This window comes from Festucalex cinctus, chromosome 8, assembly GCF_051991245.1.
Source record: "Festucalex cinctus isolate MCC-2025b chromosome 8, RoL_Fcin_1.0, whole genome shotgun sequence".
Lineage (NCBI taxonomy): Eukaryota > Metazoa > Chordata > Actinopteri > Syngnathiformes > Syngnathidae > Festucalex > Festucalex cinctus.
The window spans coordinates 16814522-16840690 of NC_135418.1; the positions used below are offsets into that span (position 1 = coordinate 16814522).

At 38.6% G+C, this 26169-nt stretch overlaps 4 protein-coding genes across 5 annotated transcripts; 3 read left to right on the top strand and 1 right to left on the bottom strand.

Annotated features, from left to right (window-relative positions):
• The first annotated feature begins 702 nt into the window (after positions 1-702).
• Positions 703-5272, top strand: LOC144024385 (translocon-associated protein subunit alpha-like). Its single transcript, XM_077530629.1, has 9 exons — positions 703-871; positions 1711-1829; positions 1911-2004; positions 2095-2222; positions 2471-2605; positions 2804-2880; positions 3640-3718; positions 4415-4508; positions 4620-5272. The coding sequence occupies exons 1-9, from the start codon at positions 802-804 to the stop codon at positions 4682-4684; spliced, it is 861 nt and encodes a 286-aa protein (XP_077386755.1). The 5' UTR covers positions 703-801; the 3' UTR covers positions 4685-5272.
• Positions 5273-5506: 234 nt separating this feature from the next.
• Positions 5507-11886, top strand: LOC144024294 (neuritin-like). The gene is made up of 3 exons (XM_077530481.1): positions 5507-5754; positions 7928-8081; positions 8834-11886. Exons 1-3 carry the CDS (start codon positions 5703-5705, stop codon positions 9066-9068), a joined length of 441 nt encoding a protein of 146 aa, XP_077386607.1. The 5' UTR covers positions 5507-5702; the 3' UTR covers positions 9069-11886.
• A 415-nt stretch (positions 11887-12301) lies between these two features.
• On the bottom strand, positions 12302-17488 carry sys1 (SYS1 golgi trafficking protein). Its single transcript, XM_077530480.1, has 4 exons — positions 17304-17488; positions 16211-16451; positions 16044-16111; positions 12302-13809 (listed from the first exon to the last, which is right to left on the bottom strand). Exons 2-4 carry the CDS (start codon positions 16370-16372, stop codon positions 13569-13571), a joined length of 471 nt encoding a protein of 156 aa, XP_077386606.1. The 5' UTR covers positions 16373-16451; positions 17304-17488; the 3' UTR covers positions 12302-13568.
• Positions 17489-19092: 1604 nt separating this feature from the next.
• On the top strand, positions 19093-26119 carry LOC144024290 (bile acid-CoA:amino acid N-acyltransferase-like). Of its 2 annotated transcripts, none has more exons than XM_077530474.1 (12): positions 19093-19232; positions 19590-19713; positions 20459-20668; positions 20970-21069; positions 22121-22311; positions 22386-22558; positions 23733-23849; positions 24352-24437; positions 24531-24624; positions 24699-24779; positions 25330-25465; positions 25598-26119. In XM_077530474.1, the coding sequence occupies exons 2-12, from the start codon at positions 19605-19607 to the stop codon at positions 25696-25698; spliced, it is 1398 nt and encodes a 465-aa protein (XP_077386600.1). In that variant the 5' UTR covers positions 19093-19232; positions 19590-19604; the 3' UTR covers positions 25699-26119. The 2 variants fall into 2 exon arrangements, with proteins under 2 accessions (XP_077386600.1, XP_077386602.1); XM_077530476.1 differs by having other exon boundaries at positions 20462-20668.
• The last annotated feature ends 50 nt before the right edge of the window (positions 26120-26169 follow it).

A 26169-nucleotide genomic window follows, 5' to 3' on the forward strand; every position in this document is an offset into this window, starting at 1 on the left:
AGGTTCACATATAAATATATGCTATAAGACATATATTAAAATGTTGTGTAAAAACAATTATTGGTGAATTTAGTTGTACTGGAGTGATACTCGGGCAGCACTAGCATATCCTACTCTCAGCTCTGAAGTTGGCGGTTTGAATCCAGCTAGCTGCACTCTTTCTGCAGGGAGTATGTTTGCAAGGTTTTTTTTCCGGGTACTGTGGCTTCCTTTCCTCCCACATTTCAAAAACATGCATGTTATGTTCAAAGACTCTAAATTGTCAATATGTTAATGACGTGAGTTTCATTGTTTTTCTGTATGTAGTAAGTTTGTGTGCGTGTTAGTGTGAGTGAGTGAAAAGACAAAACAAAAAAAAACAACCAAACAAAAAAACAAAAAACAAAACAAAAAAAACAAACACGCTTTAAAAAAAAAAAAAACAAAAAAAAAAAAACTGGTGAGATTTCCAGATGGTGTACCCCACCCATTGACATAAAAGGATGGGGGGGGGGGAACCTAGTTGTGTTGGTTTTGTCTTTCAGTTGGCTTTGAGTAATTAATTTAGCAAAACATACTGTAATGGCTAGCAGCTAACTAACATCAGTCCTAATAGAGCACACACTCCATTTCGCCGTAAAAAAAAAAAAAAAAAAAAAAAAAAACCGAGACAATACACGTTTCCGGCCCCGCCCTCAGCTCCTCCAAGGATAGCCAATGGGCGGGTCTAACATCTCTTGGCCATGCCCCTCTCAACCGGGTCCCTCTTTCCAGCAGAACGCTGATGTGTAACTAGCTTTAGTCTGCAAACACGCTGCAAAAATGTTCACTTTCGGATCAAAAATGCTGCTACTGCTCCTCCTGGCTTTCCCCTGCGGCTTGATAAGCACGGGTAAGTTATTTTTAGACCGCGTTTTGCCGTGTTGTTTCTTTTCTCCTGCTAAAATACGGATTAGAAAGCCAACGTGGCATATTTCCCAAGAGAAAATGTGAAGCCAGTCGGCTGTGTGGATTCTAAACTACTTTTCTTCATTATCTGAAACTGTAATCTTCATTGATCGTCTCCAGTCAAAGTTTACAATTGCTCGTTTGGAATGAATGAAAGTTATCGACGTCTGTTAGCATTAAACGAGAGGATTTATCGCGTACGTGGTAAGGCAACGTTAAATTTCTTCGCCAACAATGAACCAGATGTTTTATATTCGTCAGTTTAGAAGTGTGTGGCTGTAGCAACACTCAGTACTCACGCCTGATGGGACACGTCACCATAGGTGTACGCTAGCTTGTATTTGGAGCGTTGTCTGACGTCATTGGTCAAGCTTCCCCATTCAGCATTAGGAATTTCGCAAACAGGAATTTGTCACAAATAATGTTGTTTTTTTTTTTAAGGTGGTTTCAGTCATTTTAATGACTTTTCAATGTGTTTTCAACAATTTACTCAATAAACAATATAATTAACATATCCAGAAGGCTTATCTGACTAATCATGCACACACAACTATAGAAAAAAAAGACAATTATAAAGTACACACAAAGTAGGTGCAATTATTTACAAGAGCACAGGTTACACAGTGATATGAAATTGTGCCACTGGTCAGCACGTTACATTAAAGTTGTGTTATGTGGGTATATTCTTAGTGGAAATCAATTTTCTTTTCAAAATTAGACTTGGCTTGCTATCAGGACAAACAAAATGACAAGTTTTAAATCATATTTCCTATTGTCGTGCAGGCCGAGTGTCCGCCAATACTGAATCCGCTGAGGACATTGACCCAGATGCATCTGTTGATGAGGAGGAAGAAGATGAAGAAGAAGAAATGCCGGTGGAGGAAGATCAGATCCAAAGCTCAGTATGTGACAAAAATAAATAAATAAATGGAACTGACTTATTTTCCAATGTACCTTTAATTTCATCTTGTGTTGTATGGCAGGAAGGAGATGACGACGATGACTCTGAAGGCGACGATAAATTGTTAACGTCTCACGCTGATGCCGACACAACCATCGTCTTCACGACAGGAGAAGGTGAGCCGGATTTTGACTATAGAAATCTGCCTGGGTTGGAGGTGGGGGTCATCATCTTACTCTAATACTTATCTTGTATAAATACTTTAGAGTTCGCTGCCAATGAAATTGTGAGGTTCCTGGTGGGTTTCACCAACAAGGGGAGTCAGGACTTCACCGTTGAGTCTTTGGAGGCCTCCTTCCGTTATCCTCAGGACTTCCAGTTCTACATTCAGAATGTAAGTTGGATCTGAAACAGAACCACAAAGGACACCCCAGCACTTTTTTCTCATTACAAGTTCAGTCCATTGTATTTTTTTTTTTTAATCTGCCTGTGAATTATTGACTAAACGAGTTAAGAGTGAATCAACTGTGTAGTGCACTCCTGTTTGCTTCAGTAAACAATTAACATATGACAGACAATTTTAAAGTTTGACAGAATGAACAAGTCGCCGCTTAATAACTTTTCTTTCTTATCTTTGTGCAGTTTACAGCTTTGCCTCTGAGCACGGTGGTTCATCCGGGTGTGCAGGCCTCCTTCGAATATTCGTTCATCCCAGCTCAGCCCATGGCCGGTCGTCCATTTGGTCTCGTTATCCTGCTCAACTATCATAACACTGAGGTTAGAGAGCACAGTATCTATTTGTCCATCGAGTCCATTCATTCCCATTCAAATTGAAAAGCTAGGTTAAGATCTTATAAACCTTGACAAGTGTATTTAGCTATTTGGTATGTGCCATTTTTATTCGCTTGTATTAAATTGACCGCATCATCCCAAAAATCTCTGAAACTGCTAATTGCTACTACTGGTTGCCTTCAGGGCCATGTGTTTCAGACGGCCATTTACAACCAGACTGTCACCATCATCGAAAAAGAAGAAGGACTGGATGGTGAAACGTGAGAAATTCCTTTCTTGTCTTATTCTGTGGATATGTGTTCCTTTCATTTGAAAATAACTTTTCATCTTGGCCTCAAGTAATCAACTCTTCGGTATTCCCTACCTAAATGCCCACAGAGTCAGCTCCTATTTCTTCAAAGGGTTAGTACTGAACTGTAATAAAGGTGTGAAATTGGCCCAAGAAAATCCACAGAAGCTCTTCATATGATTAAAGATACTTGACCCAACTGACCAAATTTTGTTTTATTGGTGGCAAAGCATTATTTTCAGTCAGACCTATTTAAACATGATGTTTTATCACCCATCTATTTGTTAAACTCTGACTGCCAAAATCGTTTAATCACGATTAATAAAATCACAATGTATGCCGCCATAAACGTTAAATGACGTCAACTACGTTTTTTGTTTGTTTGTTTTTTGTTTTTTAAATCAATAAGCAGTGCAACATCCAAGTGCAGCGCTGCCTGGTCAATGGGTTGTGGAATCAAAATCCACCAGATGACAGCATTGTATCTCTTCAATGGGCTGCCCGTGTATCAAATTACAATGAAAGATGACAAAATCTGATGAAATAGAACGTTTTCAAGGATGACGTAAATGATAACGTTTTGATATATTTCAACACACTCCGTTTATCAACCGCTGACTTGATAAATTGCCCAATGAATGGCTTTAAAGTGAGATAAATATTTCTTGCACTGACCAATGGATACACAACTATATGTATGATGACTATATGTTGTAATGTTATCTTGCAGAGTGTTTCTGTACATCTTCCTTACCGGGCTGGTGGCGCTGATGCTGTTTGCGATGTACCAGGTCCTGGAATCACGGACGGTAGGTCTTTGAAATCAACTATGAAATGGAGCGTTGGAAACGCTGGTCAACTTCTGAATGTTTGGTCAGAGTTGGAATCTTTATTTCCCGTAGACAATGATGGAAATTATGGGGTTAAAATTGTCATTATTGTAAAACTTGTATAACTGTACAAAGTTGTTTTTTTTTTTTACGTGTTTATTCAGTTCGACTATAGCCTATAAAGGGAAGTCACACACACACACACAAAAAATTAATTAATAATATTAATAATTAATAAACTTAAAAAAAGTTGCGAGTTTTGATCAGTATCAGTAGGCGGCCATTTTGCCACTTGCTCACGAGTGCAAATGACATCATAGTTGCTCAGGTAACAGCCAATCACAGCTCAACTTCAGAAAACAGGTGAGCTGTGATTGATCGCTGCCTGAGTACTGAGCAACTGTGATGTCATCTTCAGTCGACAGCAAGTGGCAAAATGGCCGCACCCTGAGATGGATAAAAACAGCTGGATTTTACGACATAACTCACATTCCACAGATGTAATATTAATCAGAATGTCATGTTTAGAATTAGTGAAGTCACATATAAAATATTATTGTCAAGAAATGTTTACGGTTGACTTCCGCTTTAATGCTGGAGGAGCTGGCAAGTCCTGAGATTTGATTTGTTTCCTTGCAGAGGAATATGAGGAATGTTGTGAATTTTGTTTTTCAGAAAAAGAGAATCGCAGTAAAGTTAGAGAAGGGCACTGGCGGGATGAACGATGTGGACATCAGCTGGATTCCTCAGGAGACTCTCAATGCCATGAGTAGGTTTTTTTTCTTTTTTTTTAGTCTCCAGCCACAACGTATAATTAAGGAAATCTATCTTGCCATTTTGTATTGTCATTCCTTTTCCAAAAGTGTTTTCTATCTTACAGACAAAGCTTCCCCCAAAACTTCACCACGGAAACGAACCAAGCGGGCAGCTGGAGCGGATCAATAAAGCTGTTGCTTTCCCTTCAGTCAACACGAAGTCCATGAGGATTTCAAAGCTCATTTTCTCACACATGTCGGATCCGTGATGGCTAGATAACAGTTTTTGGACTTCGATTTCTACTCCACTGCTCTCAGTTGACACTAGCTGAACCAAATTATTGTCCAATTTAAAGTTTTTTGGTAACAGTGTGAGTGTTTGTGTGAATGTCAAAGATTGGACAGGAAATGAGTATGGCTCCAAGCATTTTGCTACAAGAATGCTGTGCAGTTATCATAATGAGACAAATGGATCCTCACTATGTGCCGTTTCTGCCTGTGCCATTTCGACCCAAAGCCCAAAAGTTACAATTAGCTTCTTTATTGTCATTGCTGTGTCCAACAACAACAACAACATAATGGAATTGTGATTACAAAATAAAATCCCTTTAGGTAACATTTAAAATATTGTGGGGTGATGGCAGCTGCAATTCGAACAAACAGTTTTTTATCTGCAGGTTGTTAGACGCTTCCTATGTCTAAAAGGGGTCTGCAGACTCTTTATTGTGGCGTTCAAATACCTTTTTGAGAAAAATAAATGTGACCAAAAAACATCTGACTCCTCTTTTGTTTTCTGGTGTAATATGGGTGACGTCTTTGCAAGTTAACAGTCGTTTGATCTATTATTTACACATCCTGCATGGAGATAAGCAGATAAATCAGACTGCTTAATTTTTGATGCATCAAGGTTGGCATCGGCAGGGAGGGATGGAGGAGGCGAGGATGGAGGAGGGAGGGAGGGAGGGAGGGGGCTGTCCGACGCTGAGAGGGGGGCGATGAGAGGGGAAAGACAACGTCATCTCGACCAGAGCGTGCAAGGGCTTCATGCACACACCCACCGAGTGTTTCTTTTCTTTTTTTTGCCACTCTTTCTGTACTGATACACGACTCATATAAAATATGGGCAGCTAATTTGTCCAGTTTCATGAGCGCCCTTTCTTGTAATCCGATTCACGATCGCCTCTTGGCTTGGAGTGAAATGGGATGACATGGGATTGTTCACGTCGACCAAGATCGGGGAGATCCTCGGCTTCGCCTTAGGTAAGACATCTCTAGCTACCTCCGTGCTGTCAATTTGATTTCTTATTTTATCTCCCCGCGTGCAGCCATAAGTGTGACATCAGTGTTTTACACGCCTGATGGGGATGTTAGATGAGACATGAGGTCGATAGAGTACACAGAGAGCCAGATGGGCAGTCCCTGCAAGTTTTCCTAAACGAGCCTTATTGCTTCTTTGTAGTTAGCCTTTTTTCTATAAATGTCATCTTAAGGGCAAGTTTGGGGGGGGGGGGGGGTGAGGGTGAAGTGCAAAAAATGAAGAAGCCCAACTGGCTGATTGAGTTATGATTTCTGTACAGTATGGATCATCTGAAGTGTCATGTGATGATGTGGATCACATTAAGAAAGAATTATAAGGTCAGCCAACCTTTTTTACTGAAACACTTTTGGATTTCAACAAGCACTTGTCTAAATGAGCAGAAAAATGTAATGGTGGTGCAATACATCTGCCGAAAATAGTTCTGAGGTTCTGGGTTCGAATTTTGGCTGCATAGTTTACATGTTACATGGGGGGTTCTCTGGTTTTAATTTCCCATCAGCATGAAAGTGCTAGTTATTTGGTCGATAAGTGCAATTGGCTGGCGACAATTCCTACCTAAAGTAAAATGAAATTGGCTCCAATACTCACACGTTGCCCTACAGAGGACAAAGAGCTACATAGAAAATGGATGGTTGGATGGACAATTTCACATCAATCAGATTGCTTACAGTGCATATATCGCATCAGGGTTGTCAACGAGTCGGACCCTATAGCAGCTGCCATTCAGAAAGAGGCGGGTTACACCCCGGACTGGTCGCACGCCAATCACATCAGCGTAGCTTTTGCTGAATGTTAGTCATTATAATTCCCTGTCAATCCTGCTTTTTATGCCTACAGGAATCGACTGCTGTAGGTACACTTTATTATGTATGATTATTAGTGATGATGATGATTATAATTATGATAATGATTTTTAGTATTGTGAGATGATGAGTTAAGTTTGTTGGGGAAAAAAATTAGCTTAGTTTACTGTAAACACATACATGTGGAAGTGGTACACTAGCACTGCATGTACAATAATTGTCTTTTCCATTGCTTTTGCCCTCTCGTAATGTTCTGTGTTCAAACAGTGCTTGTATTATTTTTAATAGTTTGTTTAAAGACCTAAAAAAAAAAAAAAAAAGTGCTGTAAATACTATAAAACATTCTTAGGAATTATTTAAATAGGGCATTTGTTTGTTTGTTTGTTTTTAGGGTATTTTCACTTATTATATGGGTGGTCTGGAACAAAACATCCGCATTGGAGGGGTGATTACTTTACTTTATTATAGTATGCCGCCGGCCAAGATGAACCTAGGAAGCCTGTTAGCTCATGAGCTAGCCGGTGGCTAGTGCCTCGTCTAATCAGAATGTACAAGGCTTCGCAAAAGATTAACTCCAGTTTTCAATCATTCATATTTAAGATTGTGAACAACAGTTCTCAGTGGTGTGTCATATTTAGAAGACATATTTCTTTTCACTTTTATGAAGACTTTAAATGGAGCCGTCCTATAGCATTTGTGCTAATTAGGGTCATGAGTGAACTGGAGCCTATCGCAGTTGACTTTGGTGTGTAGTTATAAAAAAACAACAACAGCCATTCAAACTAACATTCACATATATGTGGACCATTCAAGTAGACTTGATTCTTTATTTAACCTAGCATGCATGTTTGTGGAGGAGACCAAAGTACCTTGAGAAATTAAAACAAAGGGGGGAAGCATACCAAATCTGCACGGGAAGGCCTGAGCTGAGGTTCGAACCCAGAACCTCTCAACTGTAAGGCAGAAGTGCTAACCACTTACTACTGTACTTTCTTGTAAATAGTCAAAAGTCAAAATGTGCTCCTACTGACAGATGTTGCTTATAGGGGTCGGCTACTGAGTATCCAGATATTTGCGTATTACTTTCTCAAATCGCACTTAGTTCAATTAGTCTTTTCCTCTTTGTCTTCACTGCACCCTCACAAAAAGTAACAGAAAAAGCACATTATTTGTGACTTTAGAGCAGGTTGATTTATGGTCAAATTCATAATTGTACAACTGCCAAGACATCCCACTGGACTGCGAGCTTGTTCATTGCTTTAATGCTCAGGCTCTCTGTGGTAACAAGATGTTGCCTACATGTGCATTTCAGTGTTCCTGTCCATCTCCGTGCTGGTGGATTCGTCCGATGTGAATTGTGAGAACATTTACAAGGACTTCTCGGACTGTGTCCTGGAACTGGGGAAGAGCATGGACAACTATCAGGAAAACGTGACCAGTGAGAGTGGAGTGGCGGCCGTGTGCAGGTGACGACATATAGACATTCCTGACATGAGAATGGAGGAATTGTAAATCCAATTTCTAATCTAACAAGGTGTAGAACTGCACAGCATTATACCGAGATGTATTATTTTTGTTCGCATTTTTTAGGTGCATTGAAGAGGTTCAAAAATTGAACTACAACCCCCATTATAAAGATTTTTTTTAAATGACAACAAGCTTTACAAACTGAGAATGATTATGTTTGGAAAGAGAGAATCCTTGATACACCTCCTATGCTGGAGAGTGTGTACATTTAATTTCTCTGAGTATGATTCATGACTGATCAGAATAACGCATCTGCAGGGAGGCTGTGCATCTCGTGACAAAAGCAAAGAGCACAGTCCATCATCCAAGAGGATGAAGACAGATTTGAATGGTGCTGAGACACTGAGCCACTCATCTAAATAATTTATGACTTTGCTGCAGTGGTAATGAAATTCCGGGGACTGTTTTGTCATTGTTATTGCACTCCACCACCCCGGCATAGACACCGATTTACACCCGAGCCTTCTGTTGAAGAATTTCCTCTCGCAATATCATGTGTGATATTGTTTCCCTCTCGGAAGCGGTTGCCATGGTAGTTAAAGCTCAATTTGACTTACTGCGAGCCACTGTATCCATCGCGGTGATGGATTATTGGCAAATAAATGAATCCGCGACAGCCAGCAGGGATGAATTCTGAGTAATATGGCAGGTGATTGGCAGCGCTGATCTGATGATTCTTTGTTTGCCGCAGCCACTGGGAAGCTTTCCACACGTGTGCCCTGACGGCGTTGTCCGACTGCCAGCAGGAGGTCAGTTCCATCTGGGAGACTCTCAGGCAGGACTCCAGAAAGATGCGCTTCCAGGGAAGCTTGTTTGACCTGTGTAGCCCCAGCTCATCTCCAAGCATGAGTTCACCTGTTGCGGCGCTGACCCTGCCGCTCACGGCCATGTTGCTCACCACCGGGCCCAGATGGTCCTTCATGTAAAGGCGGCTTCTGAAGCGGGGGCGGAAGGAGATGATATGGGAAGATTGAGGCCAGTCTTAGGTTCCACCAGGCTCAGTCTTCCCAAGCACAACCTAAAGCCAAGGAACACAACAACAAGGATTATTTTGACACTATATCTGTAGTTAGTCAAACAAACTTGGAAATCACACCATCAAATTGTCAAAAGGTTTAGCGGTCCCACCAATGACGTGGTTTTTAAAGCAATGCTTTAATGTATTTGTTTTGAGGGCACCATATATGCTGTCAAGTTTGATCAATATAGTTCAAAGAAAGGGTTCAAAATTTAGCAATAGCTTCCTCTTGTTCCGTATGCTCAATATGATGCTACTGCCAACTGTTAGCTAGCTTAGCTTTGCGCGTATGGTTCCTATTAGTGGCTGCCCGTGCATTTTTTACCTGAACCTTCAGTGCGGCCTTACCCTGCTTAATCCACCTCTTAATACCACCACTATCACATCACAATTACGCAAACCACCACTAACTATACAGTACTAAAAAGCAATAAGAGCACCCACATCTTCACAAAATTTCTTTTCTAAAGAAAAAAAGCGAACCAGGCACTTTGAATAATCAAAAATACAAAATTGACGAAATCCCCCTGTCCTCGCTACTTTGCGTCACTATGGAAACTAGCTGTTGCTAGCTGCTAGCTCCTGCCGTTAGCTCTCCCAGAATAGCACCACTTACAATCGAGAAATTACGCTAAATACAAGCAAATTGACAAGACAATGAGGTGCACCTTGGCAAGACACGAGTGGCTGAGGCAGCTAATTGCTTGACACAAGGGGGGCTGACGAGAACCGGTGGAAACAAAAACCTAACAGCAAGACGTGAAAAAACCCTCACAATAAAAACCATGACAAAGCAAAACTGGATTTAATCAAAACAACATAGACCATAACAAAAACACTAACAAAAGTTTAATACAATACATCACACTCACCAGACATGCTGATTATTAAATATTTTCGTGGGCCAGCTCGCTAGTATAGTTTATATTGCTTTAGCCAGCAGCATTGATTCTGAAAGTGCTGGACAAATTAGATTGATATGACAGCACGCAGAGGCAGAAATCTGATTTTGGACGGTGGGGGGAATCTAACATCCATATACAATACTAGGAGAGTTTCAGCCAGGAAAAAAAAATGTGAGGAAATGAAGAGAATAGACTGTTGGGAATACATTCATAAAACTTCACGAAACAAATACAATTTAGGTTGTTAATGCTTCTGATAGTGTTAGGCCTGCAGAGAAGGCCTTGCTGGTGCTGACGGCTCACCACCTGTAGTAAACGCAACATAATTTTATAACTTTCTTTAACGATATAAAAATGCTAAGTTTAATACTAAGATATTATTAACACAAGTGAAGTAGAGAAGCTTAAAGGATTTGCTATTCCTGCCTACTTCTTTTTGCTAAGCTAAGCTAACCATCTTTTCTTCTCCCTTATTTAGCACAAAGCTATAATCACTCATACAATTTAGTTCAGTATCACATTAATATTTTTGATTCAGTGCCATATAGGACATGTTAAAGTGAAACACATATTCTGAAAGAATTATTTGATGCAAAAGGGGCATCTACCAATGTTGAAATAAATAGCAAGTGGGCACCCTTGTTTTAAAGTACAGTACAATTTATTCATGACAATCTGGATTTTTACTAAACTCTTTTTCACAACACAACAATCCATTGTGAGCGAAGTTCCATGATCCCTTCTGAAAATGTCCCCCCCCCCCCCCCCCAAAAAAAAAGGTGTTTGATTTTGTGCATGTTTATTAGTTTTAGGTGTATTTGCTCTCTATGTGTTTACATGGCCAAGTTGAATTAAATATGTAAGACTCAAAGCAATAGCAGCTGCTTTTGTAATGGAAAAGTATTTTCAAAATGCAATTTTTATAGTACTTTCAATAAATTAGGTATAGAAGTTAAAATAGGACCAAACCAATAAAATATTACATTTCTATTTGAGATGTTTAACACACTCATTTACATTATGTTGTACACAGCATCTAATTTTCATGGATATTTATTATAGTGTGGTAGTATATTTGTTTCTACGCCTCAACCCAAACTATTTGACACATCTGGTCAATAAACTACCACGGGCGCTGTTTTAATTAGGACATTTGCATTTATTGATCCACTGACACCAACAAATAGTCTCATCAATTAACTAATGTAATGAGAAGCGCTATCTATTTTTAATGTCAACATGCTCTATATACCGACAGTTGATCTTCATCTTTTTCCTGTTACCTCTCTCATCATAGAACTGCATGACAGATTTGTGACGGTGCTTCAGATCAATGGCGAATGTGATGATTTGACCTCAGACAAAAGTATACTGCTCAGTGCATGAAGATAAAAAAATAAAAAACGAACCCCGCAGCACATCGGCACCTTTTCTCACATCCATCACCCACCCTGCATCCTCCCTTCTCCTCTATCGGCATGATCCTACTGGTTGTTTCTATTTATTCTCTAATGTTGCGCAGGTGCTAGCATGATGTCATCCATTGTGTGTATGCAATAGTGAGAAATCCTCAAGCATGAGCAATATGTAAGGTCACTTTTCAGAGAGGACTCGTATCCCTCCATGTGTATTTCAAGAGCGTATGAACATTTTTGTCATAAAAATGATTTGAATTTAGGGCAAACCTCTGAATGTAAAACCAAGTTCAATATCTGTTTTTGTTTGCTACTAGAAAAGCACACTATTTACGAGACTGTATAGGATACAAGCAATATTTGGCAAAGTCATGTGTTTGTAATAAAGCACCAGCACTGCAAAACAGCTCAAGTCTTTTATGTTAAGAGGAATAATGATGGAAAGCAAAAGTGATGGAACAGTATCGGAGTGAATCAATGCGCAAGGAAATGGGTCAAGATAGAGTGGAGACGTTTTTTATATGACTCATTTACAACAGATTTTCTGTTTTCAGCCTTCCCTGCAGCAAAGTGTTGGTAATGAGGACCATAACAAGCACATTTCCACCCGTCCGTGCGCTCCCATCTGCTTCTTTCCACCTGGACACGTTCAGTGGAGAAGCAGTGTGGGAGAAAATGAAGGATCATGGCCTGAGGTGGAACCTCTTCAGAGGAGCGAAAGCACAGTTGCACTTCACCACTCATTTGAAGACTCTGGCATCCGATACGGACACCAATTATCTTCCAACCTTTCCTGACTAAGAATCACATTCCTTCAGCCATTGTGAATTGGTAGTGTTTTATTAAAAACAGACATAAAAAAAAAAAAATCTCTTTAAATCTAGGTCCATGTCTCAGCTGTTTTGTATTTAAATAACAAACCAGGATGATGTTATATTAAGATGTACGGCGGTATTGGTTATTTTAAGAAAAATAAAATAAAATAGATGTTGACCATAGTTGTATGAAATAATATCATGGCAGCAATGTATAAAGTCTAATTATGATGGCAATTTCCAAAATATTTCTCACTTTTTATGGAATGGGGAAAAAAAAAACAAAAAAAAAACTCCAACAGCCCACATCTTAAAATTGATAAGACACTTATGCTTACAATAATATCTCTTTATTCTTATAACTTTATGACTTAAATTACAGCTTTAACCTAAACTGGGGGGGAAAAAAAAGATTGAAAGCTGTACCATCAAACCACTTAGCACAGAACAACTTAATAATTCATTCAGACAGGGTTTTAAAAGCTCAAAATAAAACTGCTAAAACTGTTCCTGAACTATTTGTGCCTCAACATAAAACGATATTTCCCACGTTGCAGCTCCTCAAAGCGTGACAAGCATATTCTGGAACAGAGACATTGTGCTGTCAGGGCACAGCTGGTAGCTGACAAAGCCTTCCCAAAGAGGCCATCATGTTGACATAATATATTATGACAAGGGTGGATGGAAACAAACGCTTGTTGTGTAAAATGCTAAACAGTTTTGGTAAAAAGTTTTTTTTTTTTTTTTTTTCAATTTGACCTTGACCATGGGGGTAAGAGCAAGACTAAAAGTGGAACCCTTTCCTCGTGCATTGAAGTTCAATTATAGATTTTTTTATTTTTATAAATACAGCACGCTTTGTACATTGAATTATCTGCTACCTAGCATGTTTTGAGAGAAAAATAAATGTAGTTTGCTTTCATACAAAATTTTAACTGAAAGTACATTTACACTGTTTTTTTCCCTCTGAGAACAGACAAAAAAAGACAAATAACCACAAAATAAAATGTAGCAGTTCACATTAAGTTCACATAGGAGATGCAGCAACCTATGACAAGCATTTAAGTGTGTCTTAATTGGCTGCACTGAAAAAAGTGTCCGTCGTTTAATGCAAAGTCAATAATAAATAGGCCATCTAATGTAGAGCAGAAATACAAAGATCAGTCCAATGTATGTGCCAAGTTCACGTTCTTTAAGCAGAGGACGATTATCCTCCTGTGAGACGAGTTCTTCTCAAACTATCCCGTTTTCAGCCAGTGTGCCAAGAAAACAATTAGAGGTTAGACTTGGGTCCAGAATTGACCGGGATGGCCCTAAGCTCAGTCCGCATGCACAAGTACTCTCCGATTACCGCCATCAACGCCATGCAGGCCAAATTGACCAGCCACCAGGACAGCGTGGAGGGAAAGCGGGAATTATAGATCCAACAGCTGATCAGATGGAAAAAGTGCACCGTGACGGTGAAGTCCAGGCACTGCTTTCCTCGGCGGATGAAGAACCACAAGCCCAGAGCGCTGCAGCAAAGATTCGTTCATTATTAATTCACAAGGAACATACAAAAACAAAGAAAGTGCCATATTTACAACCCCTAGCAAAAAGTATGGAATCACCACTCTTGGACAAGCACTCACTCAGACGTTTTATTCTGTAGATCAAACTCAGATAAAAAGCAGGAAACAGTCTTAAGCTCATTCCAAAGTGCAACATCTTGGATTTCAGAAACACTAAAAGAATAGAAGAAAAAAACATTGTGCTGGTCAGTAAATGTTACTTTTATAGAGCAACTGCAGGGAAATAAATATGGAATCACTCCATTCTGAGGAAAATAAATATGGAATCACGCCATTTTGAGCAGAAAATAAGGACACACCCAGTCAACTTCCTTTCCTTAATTGGGCACCTATCTCAAATTACATCTGCTCGTTAGTCAGCAGTCAAAAACAGTGCAGTTATCACACCTTGGAGGGCTGCTGGACCAAGTGGATTGGCAAGAGTCCTGGCTCCAACAAGGGAGATGTCTCTCGAGACCGAAGACAAGATTATCAAACTTCTTGAAGAAGTTAACTCTACACGTATGGTTGCCAAAGATGTGGGCTGTTCACAGTCAGCTGTATCAAAAGATCTGGACCAAGTACAAAGTCAAGCGTACTGGTGGAGCAAGGAAGACATCTAAGCGTCAAGACAAACAACAAAAGGCCATGTGTCTTGAAAACGGAAAATGCACAACAAGACAAATGAAGAAGAAATGGGAGGAAGCGGGAGTCAATGTATGAGACAGAACTGTGCAAAATGGCTTAAAGGAAATGGGATTTACATACAGGAAAGCTAAAAGGAAACCATCATTGATGCTTAAACAAAAAAGAACAAGACTGCAATGACTCCAGTCTTCGCCCTGGAGAGGCAATCATGGACTGTGGATGACTGGATGAAGGTTATCTTCAGTGATGAGTCACAAATCTGCATTGGACAAGGTGATGACGCTGGAACTTTTGTTTGGTGCCGTTCCAGTGAGATTTACAAAGCGGACTGCCTAAAGAAAACATCCAAATTCCCACAGTCCTTGATGATATGGGGCTGCATGTCAGACAAAGGCACTGGGGAGATGGCTGTGGTTAAATCTTCAATAAATGCACAAGTTTACATTGGCATTTTGGACAGGTTTCTTATCCCTTCAATTGAAAAAATGGTTGGGGATGATGAAAACATTTTCCAAGATGACAATGCATCATGCCACAGAGCAAAAACTGTGAAAGCATTCCTTGGAGAAAGACGCATCCAGTCAACGTTATGGCCTGCAAATAGCCCAGATCTCACCCAATTGAAAACCTGTGGTGGAAATTAAAAAAAAAAAAAAAGGTCCACAGCAAGGCTCCGACCTGCAAAGATGATCTGGCAACTGCAATCAAAGAGAGTTGGCACCAGATTGATGAAGAATACTGTTTGTCACTCATCAAGTCCATGCCTCAGAGACTGCAAGCTGTCATAAAAGCCAGAGGTGGTGCAACCCAATACTAGTGATGTGTTTTGATTGTTTTTTCACGTTTTTCATGATTCCATATTTTTTTCCTCAGATTGGAGTGATTCCATATTTATTTCCCTGCACTTACTCTATAAAAGTATCCTTTACTGACCAGCACAATATTTTTTCTTAATTTCTTTTAGTGTTTCTGAAAGCCAAGATGTTGCACTTTGGAATGACCGTACGACTATTTCATGCTTTTTTTATCCGAGTTTGATCTACAGAATAAAACGTCCGAGTAAGTGCTCGTCCACGACTGGTGATTCCATACCTTTTGTTAGGGGTTGTATTATGTTTTGATGATTACAGTCCAGTCCATAAATATTGGGATACGGATACAATTCAAATTTTTCTGCCTGTAATCATGACCACAAAGGATTTGCAACATAGTAATAGTTGTTTCTTCAGAAAGCAAAATGTATAATCAATGAGATTCAGTTCTGATGATTGGTTTGGCTTTACAAAAAAAAAAAAAAAAAAAAAAAAAAAAAAAAAAAACTTTTGTTGTTTTATAATGGGGGATGGGAAACTCTGCTGGGGCCCAAGTGCATCACTCAGTCCCGTTTTACAAAAAAAACAAAACAAAAAAAACAAAAAAAATCAGGATAAGTCACATTCATGCTTTAAATTACAGTTGTATATGTATTTAGAATCTACTGTAATGGTATAAAACAAAATTAGATTAATTTGTATATTTGTTTAAGAAAAAAAAAAAAAAAAAAGCCTCACCAGGTAAGAGAGTTCAAAACGAACGCCATCATTGACAGCCTGCCCAGCAGTGATGAAAAACCAAGGATCTGACAAAGATCAAAGATATAAAAACAGTGTCACCAGGCGTACAAACAGAGAAAAACAAATAAATAAAAAAATAACTGGTTAAAACAGAGCCCACTCACTTCATAGCTGAAAATTTGGTTTAGTGAGCCGTGTGTTGGCACCAGACTGTCCACTCCTACCAGCCACAAGCCGAGAAAGCTGTAGTAGATGCACTGCATCAACACAATTTGAAATACAATGAGAACAGGGTCCCAGATGTAGCTTCGGAAGTGGCTGCCCATTGTGTACTCCAAGTGCAAATCCAATGGAAGTGTTTAGCTGTTAGCAGACGTGCCACCCACGGTGTTTCATTTTCAATATCTGAAGAAGAAAAAAACATGCGTCAAATAGAAACCTCACACGCATTCTCTTCCAACGCAATTGTAAATCTCAACAAACATGATAAGAAATGCTATCTATCTTTGTGGCATTGAGAGGAAAATAAGTGGTTCATTTGACAGACCTTGTTCACCTTTCAATGGTCATGTGTCAGACCTTTTGGCTAAAAGCATCTGTACATTTTGCTGTTGTTGTTGTTGTCTTTGGCTGTTTACTACAATTTCTTGACAACAACCATACGTATATGCGCTGAGGATTATGTTTAGGCTGGTAATGCCGATATAATCACTAGAAAACAAGATGAAACTTAGTAAAAATACACAGAAGGGGGTGAAGCAGCAACAACACCAAATGCATGACTTGGTCAGGCGATTGACCAAGCAGAGCCGTTCACGGTAAAATAGCGCTTGCAGGAAAGTTGCCGGTCACGGCCAAATATCTACCGACTCTATTTTATGGTCGTTGGTAGCGTGCTCAAACAGTTACGAGCTTGTAAAACCGTTTAATAAAAACAACAAATGCTAATTACGTCGGCCAAACGAAATAAAATGGTTACGCGGAGAAAAATAAAGCTAGCAAGACGAATGGTAATTACAACGCGTTCAACAGTTAGCCATTGCTACGAACACACACTAAATATAACTCCATACAATACATACGCAATAATAAAATGCGACTATGTGACTTTCAGTACAACTTAGTTCAGCACGTACGTCCCACCCTGGTTAAGCTGTACAACAATACGGAATATTGCGACTATTTATAGTGGCTATTCAATATAAGAAAAAACGAAACCCCTTAATCAATAAAAACAACAGAAAAAATGGGACAAACCTGGTCATTGATGCAGAAAAAGATGACTCGCCATAGTAATTCAAGGACTTTCTTTTTACGCCCTAAATTACTAGCTTGATAAGATCCGATCCAGGCCTGCGTTCCAACCAGACAAGTCCAAAACACGCAAGTCAATTCACAATGGTGAACCGGAAACGTTCTTGAACCGGAAAGAAAACTTTGCACCGAAGTGAAGTCTGTCAGAATAAAATATCTCACGAGCAAACGGGTGTCCTGTTTAAATATTACTTACGTGACTTCCGGAGAAGTTAATTTAAAGTCACTTTATTTATGTATTTATTTATTTATGTATTTATTTATTTATTTATTTATTTATTTTGTCAGAGTTAATTAGCCGGATATCTGACTGCGAAAATAGTTTTGTTCGACGTATGTATGCACATTATGAGCATTGCACAATGTTTACAATTTGCACAATGTTTATAACCTCACTACCGGGCCTGGTTTAAAATATGATTTTCGTCTTCCACTAGAAGGCAAAATGTAAGCGCTCTCTCCTGTCATGCTGTCTCCCCTATCTTCTCCTGTCAGAGGTCCTGAACATCCTGGTATCATGGACTTCCCTGAAGTCCATAAAACACATGTAGCTGATGTTGCACTGCATTTTGATTGCACCACATAACTTTTTGGATTCCACTTTTGGCACCGAATGTTATATTTCTACAATAAAATATCAAAGTTCACATTTGGACAAGGATATCAACAACTATTTAATTAAATCTTATATTGATTTTCTTTAGTCATAATCTCATTGGAAAAGTGCAGGACACAAACCTTCTTCCAGGAAAGTTAGAGTCAGATCTGAGGAGAGGAAATCCTCACATGTTCATTTTATAGGTATTTTTCATCAATTAATTAATTCAATAAATAAATAAATAAATAAATACGTACATACATACATACATACATACATACATACATACATACATACATACATACATACATACATACATACATAAAATCAATGTTATTTTATTAAATTTATTGGGTGAAAGGTTTATAGCAAAACAGGGCAATTATATGGAGTTCAAGTATATAGTTTATGTGAAACAGTTTTGTTTGTGTGGTACACAGAATAATTGACACAAACATACTTTCTAAATGTTTGTTTGAAACATATCTGAACTTTTACATGACTAGCATCTGAAAAATTGTTAGAATAACCCTTTGTGAATGTTACCTATTAATATTTTGTCCTAATAGTGTACTAATATAAAGTAGGCTATACTTGAAAGTATGCTTAAGTACACAGTAATTTTGGTTGAGTAAATTTGACTCTATTTAGAGTGGGACCAGGTCTCAGTTTTAGAGTACCATTTACACTTGGAAGTTTGTTCCTCAACTCTTGAGTGATTTGTTTTACTCTCTTCCAAGTGTACATATTAGCCTACTCTAAAATTAAGTCTATTTGGCCCCACTCTAAATATAGTCAAATCTACTCTACTAGTGAATAGAGTCAGATTTACTCTACAGAATTTGCTGTGTGTACTTAGTAATATACTTTATAATATACTTAAGTGTACATTTAAGTGCTAAAATGGGCCAATTTAGTCCCAAGGAGTTTACTTAATGTTTACATTTAGTACAAGAATAAGTACACTCGAAAAACAAACCTGGCTATACTTAAGAATACTTTATATTATTTTACTTTTTGGTAAGTGCGTTTCCAAATGTGTTCAGATTTTTTTTTTAAAGGGTGTGTTTGTGACTTACAGTATAATGAACACCGATTGGATACCGGTTTACCCACTATAAAATACTTTGACACGTTAAAACAGGTTCTGCGTAGTTCTCTTACTGACAAGTGTGATCTTACACACAAAACTATCTGCAGACGTGAAGCTGAATTTTGCTGATAAACCTAACTCAAACATCCGGACCAAAGCAACTTTGGTGAATACGGTCTAGGTAAGACTTTGGCATTATCCAGTACATTTAGGTGTTGGTTTTGCATGAAAATTAAATCCAGCATTCTGTTTATATAATTGTAATGACTGAGTCCAACAAAAATGTATTGTGAATAACCATACAATGGACTCCTGTAAGTAAGACATAAGTTGAATTGAGAAATACATAGTAAGCTTAAATCCTCATCAAGCATTATCTTTTTTCTTTACTACACAGAGAGTAAGGGGTCAAGGTTCATTTCAAGCCATGGAGAATATTAACCCCATGTATGATTGTTAGCTCACAGTAATCCTGTGCAAAGCAGTTGAAAGACATCACAGGATTCTTTCTTGTTTCTCCACTGATGTCCGTTTCCAGGACAGACTTAGCAAAATGATTGGGACTCAGGTACGAGCGGCAGTGTTCCGGCATCTCATAGGAAAGCAGCTGACTCCACGTGTTGGGCTACACAGGAAACCTTGCTGGTTACATAGTGCTGTAGGTAAGAAAATAAAGCGAGCGTACTGTACAAATGTTGGTGTTGTGTGTCATCCACAAATTCTTGGCGCAGACGTTTAATATTCATGAATGCTGGCGAGAAAGTACAAGCCTCGGGTTTAAGAGGAATTTGCGTTCTGGTTGTTCTTGATTTCTTTGTTTGGACTGCTTGTACTAAGTGTCACATGCCACTGAGTGGACTGTTTGGCATTGTTATATGGATGCTGTTGTACACACTCATTGGGATACACAAATACTTTAAATCGCCAATGTCAAGGTTTCTGCTACATGTCTTTTTGTGAAATCACAATTGATGTGATGGTCACATTAATGATTTATACACCACACCAGTAGCAGAACTTATTTTTACACTTGTCTCAAAAACAGGGCACCAGGTGTTTACTGAACAGCAATTCTCTTTTCTTTATTGCCAAAATCAGTCAGATTTGTTTTGGTTTAGTTGAAGGAAACTTTGCTTCATCCAATAATTTATTTGTTTTAGACAGTGAGTCAACTGCATAGCCGTGATTGTCAACATTAGAGTTAATGGTAAAAAGAATTTGACTTAAGGATAGCATGTAAAAGCTGAACAAAAGGGGCCCAAAGACTGACCCCTGAGGAACCCCATATGTAATGGCCATTCGATCAGATTGCAAACTGCCAGTTGTTGCAAAATAACTCCATTCCTCCAAATACGGCCTGAATCATTTTGGATACACTTTCTCTGAATAATAAATATTTGTTTCCAGCAGCGATGCCATTTAGGACCAGTTCCAGTCCAGCTCCTGTGCTGACAGCCGCTCCAGCCCGCGGCCTGGTGGACGACCCAATCAGCATAAAGGCAGGTTTTATGCCACCGCATCATCCGGTTACATTGTGCATGCAAATGCGCAGTGAGGATGGTGACCTGTGGGAAGCTTTTGGCCACTATAACACAAGTGCAGATGGCACTGTCAACTGTGAGTCATTACGAACACATACTGTTAATTGACAGTATGGTGTGTTTGTTGGAAATTTCTTTCATAACTGAAACATGCTTATATGCACATGATTGGCATAGTTTTAGATTATTAAGTACATAGTTTATTACATATTGAATTGCACAAACCACAAACCTGTGTTGCAATTGTTTTCAATATTTTTTTTTTTCATTAAAACTGATGTATGTTTATTAGCTAAAATGACAATATCACTCTTATGACACATACAGCTGTTTGTGATATTTCATCAAGCTTCTTCTGACCTTCTTCTCTCTTACAGTGGCTCGGGATCATTCCGTGGGCGGGTCATATTTGGGATGTGAGCCAATGGGTCTCTTCTGGTGCCTGCGGCCAGCTCCTGGGGAAAGGGAGGATTTAAGGCAAGTGGACAAAAATATATCTCATTTGAAGTGGTCTTGTCTTATGTTCTTAGCTTATTGTAGTGCCACAACCTCATGTCATGATCAATAACATTCAGGATAGATCATAGATGCCTGTTTTTTTAATGTGAAGTTTGCATAAAAAAAAAAAAAAAAAAAGTCAAAATACAAATATAATGGTGAAAAAATTAAACAGTATGTACATCATGATTAATGCTACTTGGTACTTCATTTATAGACACGTTACAAGGCTCTCAAAGCGCTTTACATTTGACTATTCATCATGCAGCAACTGGGGAGTTCAGGATCCATTTTAATTTTGCATTAAAGTGTATTACAAAAGCATTTTTTACCCCTCTTGATTAGTGTTTATTAACCAGTGATTTGTGTTTATTTTGTACTTTGTATTCATATAGTGATGAAAAAAAAAAGAAAAAAAGGTGGATTGATGTACTATGTTATTGGTCATTGTTTTCCAAAGTAAAACAGATGTTTACAAATGTCTTATTTTGATTAAACACAGAAGATGATCCGTCTTCTTTCATGAAGGACTGCAGAAATCATTGAACAATTACTGTTGATATGCTGAAATCAAAGGATTTGGACAATTTTAAATTAAAACTTGCCTCCAAACGATGACTCAATTATTAAAATAGTTGCTGATTAATTTGATAATCATTTGCTTGTCGATTAATCAATTAATTTTTGCCGCTCTAAAAACATCCCAGCATCTTTTTTTTTTTTTTTATGTTATAAAATAATAATGTTAGACGATTTAATATTGTGTAATGTTATTGTTTCCATGAATGGGTAGTAAATCACACAATTGTTTTTTTTTTGCAAAGGCTGCAGAAGAAGAATGTCAGAATTCCACTCACATTTCTAACTTGCCTATGTTCTAATTTTGTACTTTCATTTTGTTATGAATTAATATTTTTCATTTATTTATAATATATTTTTTAGTTATTGTCCACAGGACCATCAGTACCTCATGTCATACTGTTATTGTTGCCATGAATGGATAAAAAATGCCAATTGTTTTTTTGCAAAGGTTCCGGAAGAAGAATGTGGAGACTCCATTTGTAGTGGACATTTCCTTACTGGAGGGTCACATATCTCCCAGAGAGAAAGAGAATGCTGTGCTGGCTGTTGCAACCACAGAGCGCTGGTACATGGCACCTGGTGTTCAAAGAATAGACATTCGCCAAAATGGAGTTGTGGGAACGTTATTTTTACCGCCAGGTGAGCACAAACTTGACCACAAATTTGATTCTTCTCACAGTCTTTTCTCTGATCTTGCTACGATTTCTCGGCAGGCCCCGGCAGGTTTCCAGCTGTGCTGGACTTATGGGGTATGGGTGGAGGACTAGTGGAGTACCGCTCATCCCTGCTTGCATCCAGGGGCTTTGCCAGCTTCTCTGTCGCCTACATGGAACACAAAGATCTGACGGTCCAACTAGATATTAATGCTGCGGATGGATATATGAAGGTAAGATGTCGCTAAGTTAGGTGACAGGATGGGTTCAAAATGTGAGGAAAGAAGACCCCATTTTGAGCAAGGCTCAGTTTCATGGCTCGTGAAAATCTTCCTACAGCCTAGGCCATTCTTTTTTTTTTCTCAGATCAGAGAGTTATTTTCAATGAGAGCTGGACTGTGACCAAAAAAAAAAAAAAAAAAAAAAAAAAATCCAGTCTGGCATTTTGACAAGCTGCTACAAATGGGCCAGACTCTTGGGGTAAAATGGAGGAAAATAATAATTAAAGGGATACTTCACTTATTTAGCCCATTATAGCAATAAAAAGTTAATATTTTTGTTTAGAATTAATTTGATACTTTCATTATTTTTCACGTACAATTAGTACCTTTAAAAACACGTTTTACAACTTGCTGTCGACTGAACATGACATCACAAGGGCTCAGGTAACCATTCACTCACATGACCAAACCTAGAAAACAGGTGAGCTGTGATTGGTTACCTGAGCCCTTGTGATTTCATTTTCAGTCGACAGCAAGTTGCAAAATGTTTTTAAAGGTACTAATTGTACATGAAAAATAAAGAAAACATCAAATTTATTCTAGGCAAAATATTAATGTTTGACTTCCAAAAATGGCTAAATAAGTAAAGTATCGTCCCACCAGGCATCTTCCCTGTATGCCAGATGGCCAGTCCAGCCCTGGCCAAATTTAACACACCTGCTCCCGATTCACACCTGAGACCTTGTAACACAAGAATGAAATTAAAATTTTGAATTGAATTGAAAAAAGAAAAAAAAAAAACATTAACAAGTCACAACACGGAGGGAAAATGACTAACAGTGCCCAATTTGGATATTTTCATTTAGGGGTGGAGCCTTCTCACTTTTGTTGCCAGGGGTTTAGCTATTAACACATTCACTGCCACCCCAGCAAAAATGCATCATTTGACGTCTTTTTCTGTCAATGGCAGTGAATGAGTTAATGGTTGTATTTTTGGGGAACAACATTTTTTACTACAATAAGCTAGTCACTGAAAAATCATAAACTTGAACAATCATGTTGACCATAACAGTGTTTTTAACTAAATGTGCTGCACATGCCCACCATTGATATTTAAAAATGAGTTAACAGAACAGTCTAAAAGTTCATCTTTCTTTTCTCTCCCTTTTTTTTTTTTTTTTCCCAGAAAGCATTTAACATCCTTAAGGATCATCCTCAGATCTGTGGCGATCGAATTGGTATCATTGGTCTCTCCTACGGAGTCTACCTAGGACTCCGAATGGCCACTAACTCTGATGTAAATGTAGGTGCACATTTGTATACAGTACCAAATATTAAAGTATAGAAATTGCTTCTTGAACTTGCAAAGTCAAACAATTATAGCAATTCAAATCTGACATGTTTCTCATGCACTGTGTAGCATGGTACATTCGCCACTACGGTATCAGTTTTAGGCATTCTGTAAGGCTGCTGAACGCAGAAAATTGAATTCCAAATCGCTACTGCCAACTGTGGCCTAAAAATGAAACTGCACACTCCTTTCTTCACGTACACAACATCCGCAGACGGAGGACGGGAAATTCAAACTCAAATCCAATCTGAAAACTGGCCAGAGGCTTGTAAGAGCACCCATTGTGAACAACTATTGTGTTAATCTACTTACGAGAAGATGTTTCAGTCATAAAGGATCAAATAAAAAGCAAAATGTTACATAGAGCATTCATCAAATGCAATTTTGTCAATGATAAACCTGATTTTGACTCTGGTGTTTGCCTAATATTCCAAAACTTCACTCTGTTCTCCAGCCATCCTGTTTGGTTTGCATAAATGGCCCAGCAGGAAGCAACGTGGGCCTCACACAAACCTTTTGCAAGCCTAAAACATCTGATAGGTATTTCAGTCATAGTTTACATTTGAGGTCATAGGAACATATTGTTGCTGGTTGTGGCAAATGATCTGTTTTCTTTCAAATCATTACTTTCAGTGACCAGAGATTGTGGCCACGGGATGAGGCAGGCTATCTCAGTTTTAAGGACATGACTTCACCCAACAACTACTCCCCTGGGACCCAAGTGAAGGTCATGTGAAGACCATCTTGTTTCGTATGAATGAGTAGGAGGGGAAACGCTTAAAATATGTGTCATCCTTGCAGATAGAGAACCTGGCCTGTCCGGTGATGTACATTTTGGGCGAAGATGACCAAAATTCTCCAAGTACTGAGAACTCAAACCTGGTACACATATGTTGACCTCTTCACAGTAGATTTTACTTTATCATTAAAATGGAAGTCAACATTTCTTGACAATAATATGTTGTATGTGACCTCACTAGTCTAAACATTCTGATTAACATTACATTTGTGGAATATGAGTTATGAAGCAAAATCCAGCCGTTTTTATCCATGTCAGGGGGCGGTCATTTTGCCACTTGCTGTCGACTGAAGATGACATCACAGTTGCTCAGTGTTCAGGCAACGACCAATCACAGCTCACCTGTTTACTGAAGCTGAGCTGTGATTGGTTGTTACCTGAGACCTGAGCAACTGTGATGTCATCTTCAGTCGACAGCAAGTGGCAAAATGGCCACCTTCTGATATTGATAAAAACTGCTGGATTTTGCTTCTTAACTCACACTAAACAATGTTAACCAAAATACCGTATTTAGACTAGTGGGGCTGAATAGAAACTATCAAGATTTTTTTTTTTTTTTTTTTTTTTTTTTTTTTTTTTTTGAGGTTGACTTCTCCTTTAAAGTTAATGCAGTTCAGTTCTTGTGCTTTTCAGATTGCAGATGTCCTGAAAAGAGTCGGTAAATCCCACCTGTATACCTGTTTGTCCTATTCTGGTGCTGGCCACCTGATTGAACCACCTTACACACCACACTCAAGGATGTCTTTGTGGAGAAGCAAACCAGAAAAAAGTGAGATCACCAAATTACTATTTAGTTTAACATGTGTGTATTAACAATTCGATACTCGATTGCAATACCACAGGTGCCCTTCTGTGTAAGGTCAAAATAAATGACTGCTGCCCTTTTGCGTTTCTCCTGCAGTGCTCGCTCTGTGGGGGGGCCACACCGCACCCCATGCCGCTGCACAGGAAGATTCTTGGAAGAAAACCCTGAAATTTTTGGACCAAAATCTGAGGGCGTGAACCTGATTTGCATCTGATGTTAGCTAAAAAAAAATAACAAATAAAAAATGCAAAGTTGTCCATGCAACAAACACTCACAGGTCACCACAAAGAGGAGATTTTCAGTCGTAGATGATGTATAAGAGTACAAATGGGAAAAATTACCCAGTCACGAAAAAACTGCATTGTTTAATCTTGTGACTGTTATAAATAGTTTGCTAATATTTATGAGGCAACTTTGCAGGTATTTTCCAAAGGATTATTTATCAAAGCTTTTGCTTTAAGTGATGATTTATTATTAAATATTTTAATCTTGACTCTCATTTAGCTACATATAGTCACTAACGCGTTGCGCACAGCTCTCATTATGATGTACTGTACTGCAGGTCTACACCAGTGAAAACTATAATCACAATAATAAACATAGTAATTAAAATTGGAATAGGTGGAATATTTGCTCGAGCTCTTATATTGGACATTATATTGTGCAAG

Excerpts from the sequence above, each read along its gene's own strand:
- LOC144024385 (XM_077530629.1), top strand. The coding sequence starts at position 802 with ATGTTCACTTTCGGATCAAAAATGCTGCTACTGCTCCTCCTGGCTTTC. Across the intron at positions 872-1,710 it reads CTGCGGCTTGATAAGCACGG|GCCGAGTGTCCGCCAATACT; the intron begins GTAAGTTATTTT and ends ATTGTCGTGCAG. Across the intron at positions 4,509-4,619 it reads GGAGACTCTCAATGCCATGA|ACAAAGCTTCCCCCAAAACT; the intron begins GTAGGTTTTTTT and ends TCTATCTTACAG.
- LOC144024294 (XM_077530481.1), top strand. The coding sequence starts at position 5,703 with ATGGGATTGTTCACGTCGACCAAGATCGGGGAGATCCTCGGCTTCGCC. Across the intron at positions 5,755-7,927 it reads GATCCTCGGCTTCGCCTTAG|TGTTCCTGTCCATCTCCGTG; the intron begins GTAAGACATCTC and ends TGTGCATTTCAG. Across the intron at positions 8,082-8,833 it reads GGAGTGGCGGCCGTGTGCAG|CCACTGGGAAGCTTTCCACA; the intron begins GTGACGACATAT and ends TGTTTGCCGCAG.
- sys1 (XM_077530480.1), bottom strand. The coding sequence starts at position 16,372 with ATGGGCAGCCACTTCCGAAGCTACATCTGGGACCCTGTTCTCATTGTA. Across the intron at positions 16,112-16,210 it reads ACCAAATTTTCAGCTATGAA|ATCCTTGGTTTTTCATCACT; the intron begins GTGAGTGGGCTC and ends GATCTTTGTCAG. Across the intron at positions 13,810-16,043 it reads GTTTTGAACTCTCTTACCTG|CGCTCTGGGCTTGTGGTTCT; the intron begins GTGAGGCTTTTT and ends TCTTTGCTGCAG.
- LOC144024290 (XM_077530474.1), top strand. The coding sequence starts at position 19,605 with ATGATTGGGACTCAGGTACGAGCGGCAGTGTTCCGGCATCTCATAGGA. Across the intron at positions 21,070-22,120 it reads GGGGAAAGGGAGGATTTAAG|GTTCCGGAAGAAGAATGTGG; the intron begins GCAAGTGGACAA and ends TTTTTTGCAAAG. Across the intron at positions 25,466-25,597 it reads GAGAAGCAAACCAGAAAAAA|TGCTCGCTCTGTGGGGGGGC; the intron begins GTGAGATCACCA and ends TTTCTCCTGCAG.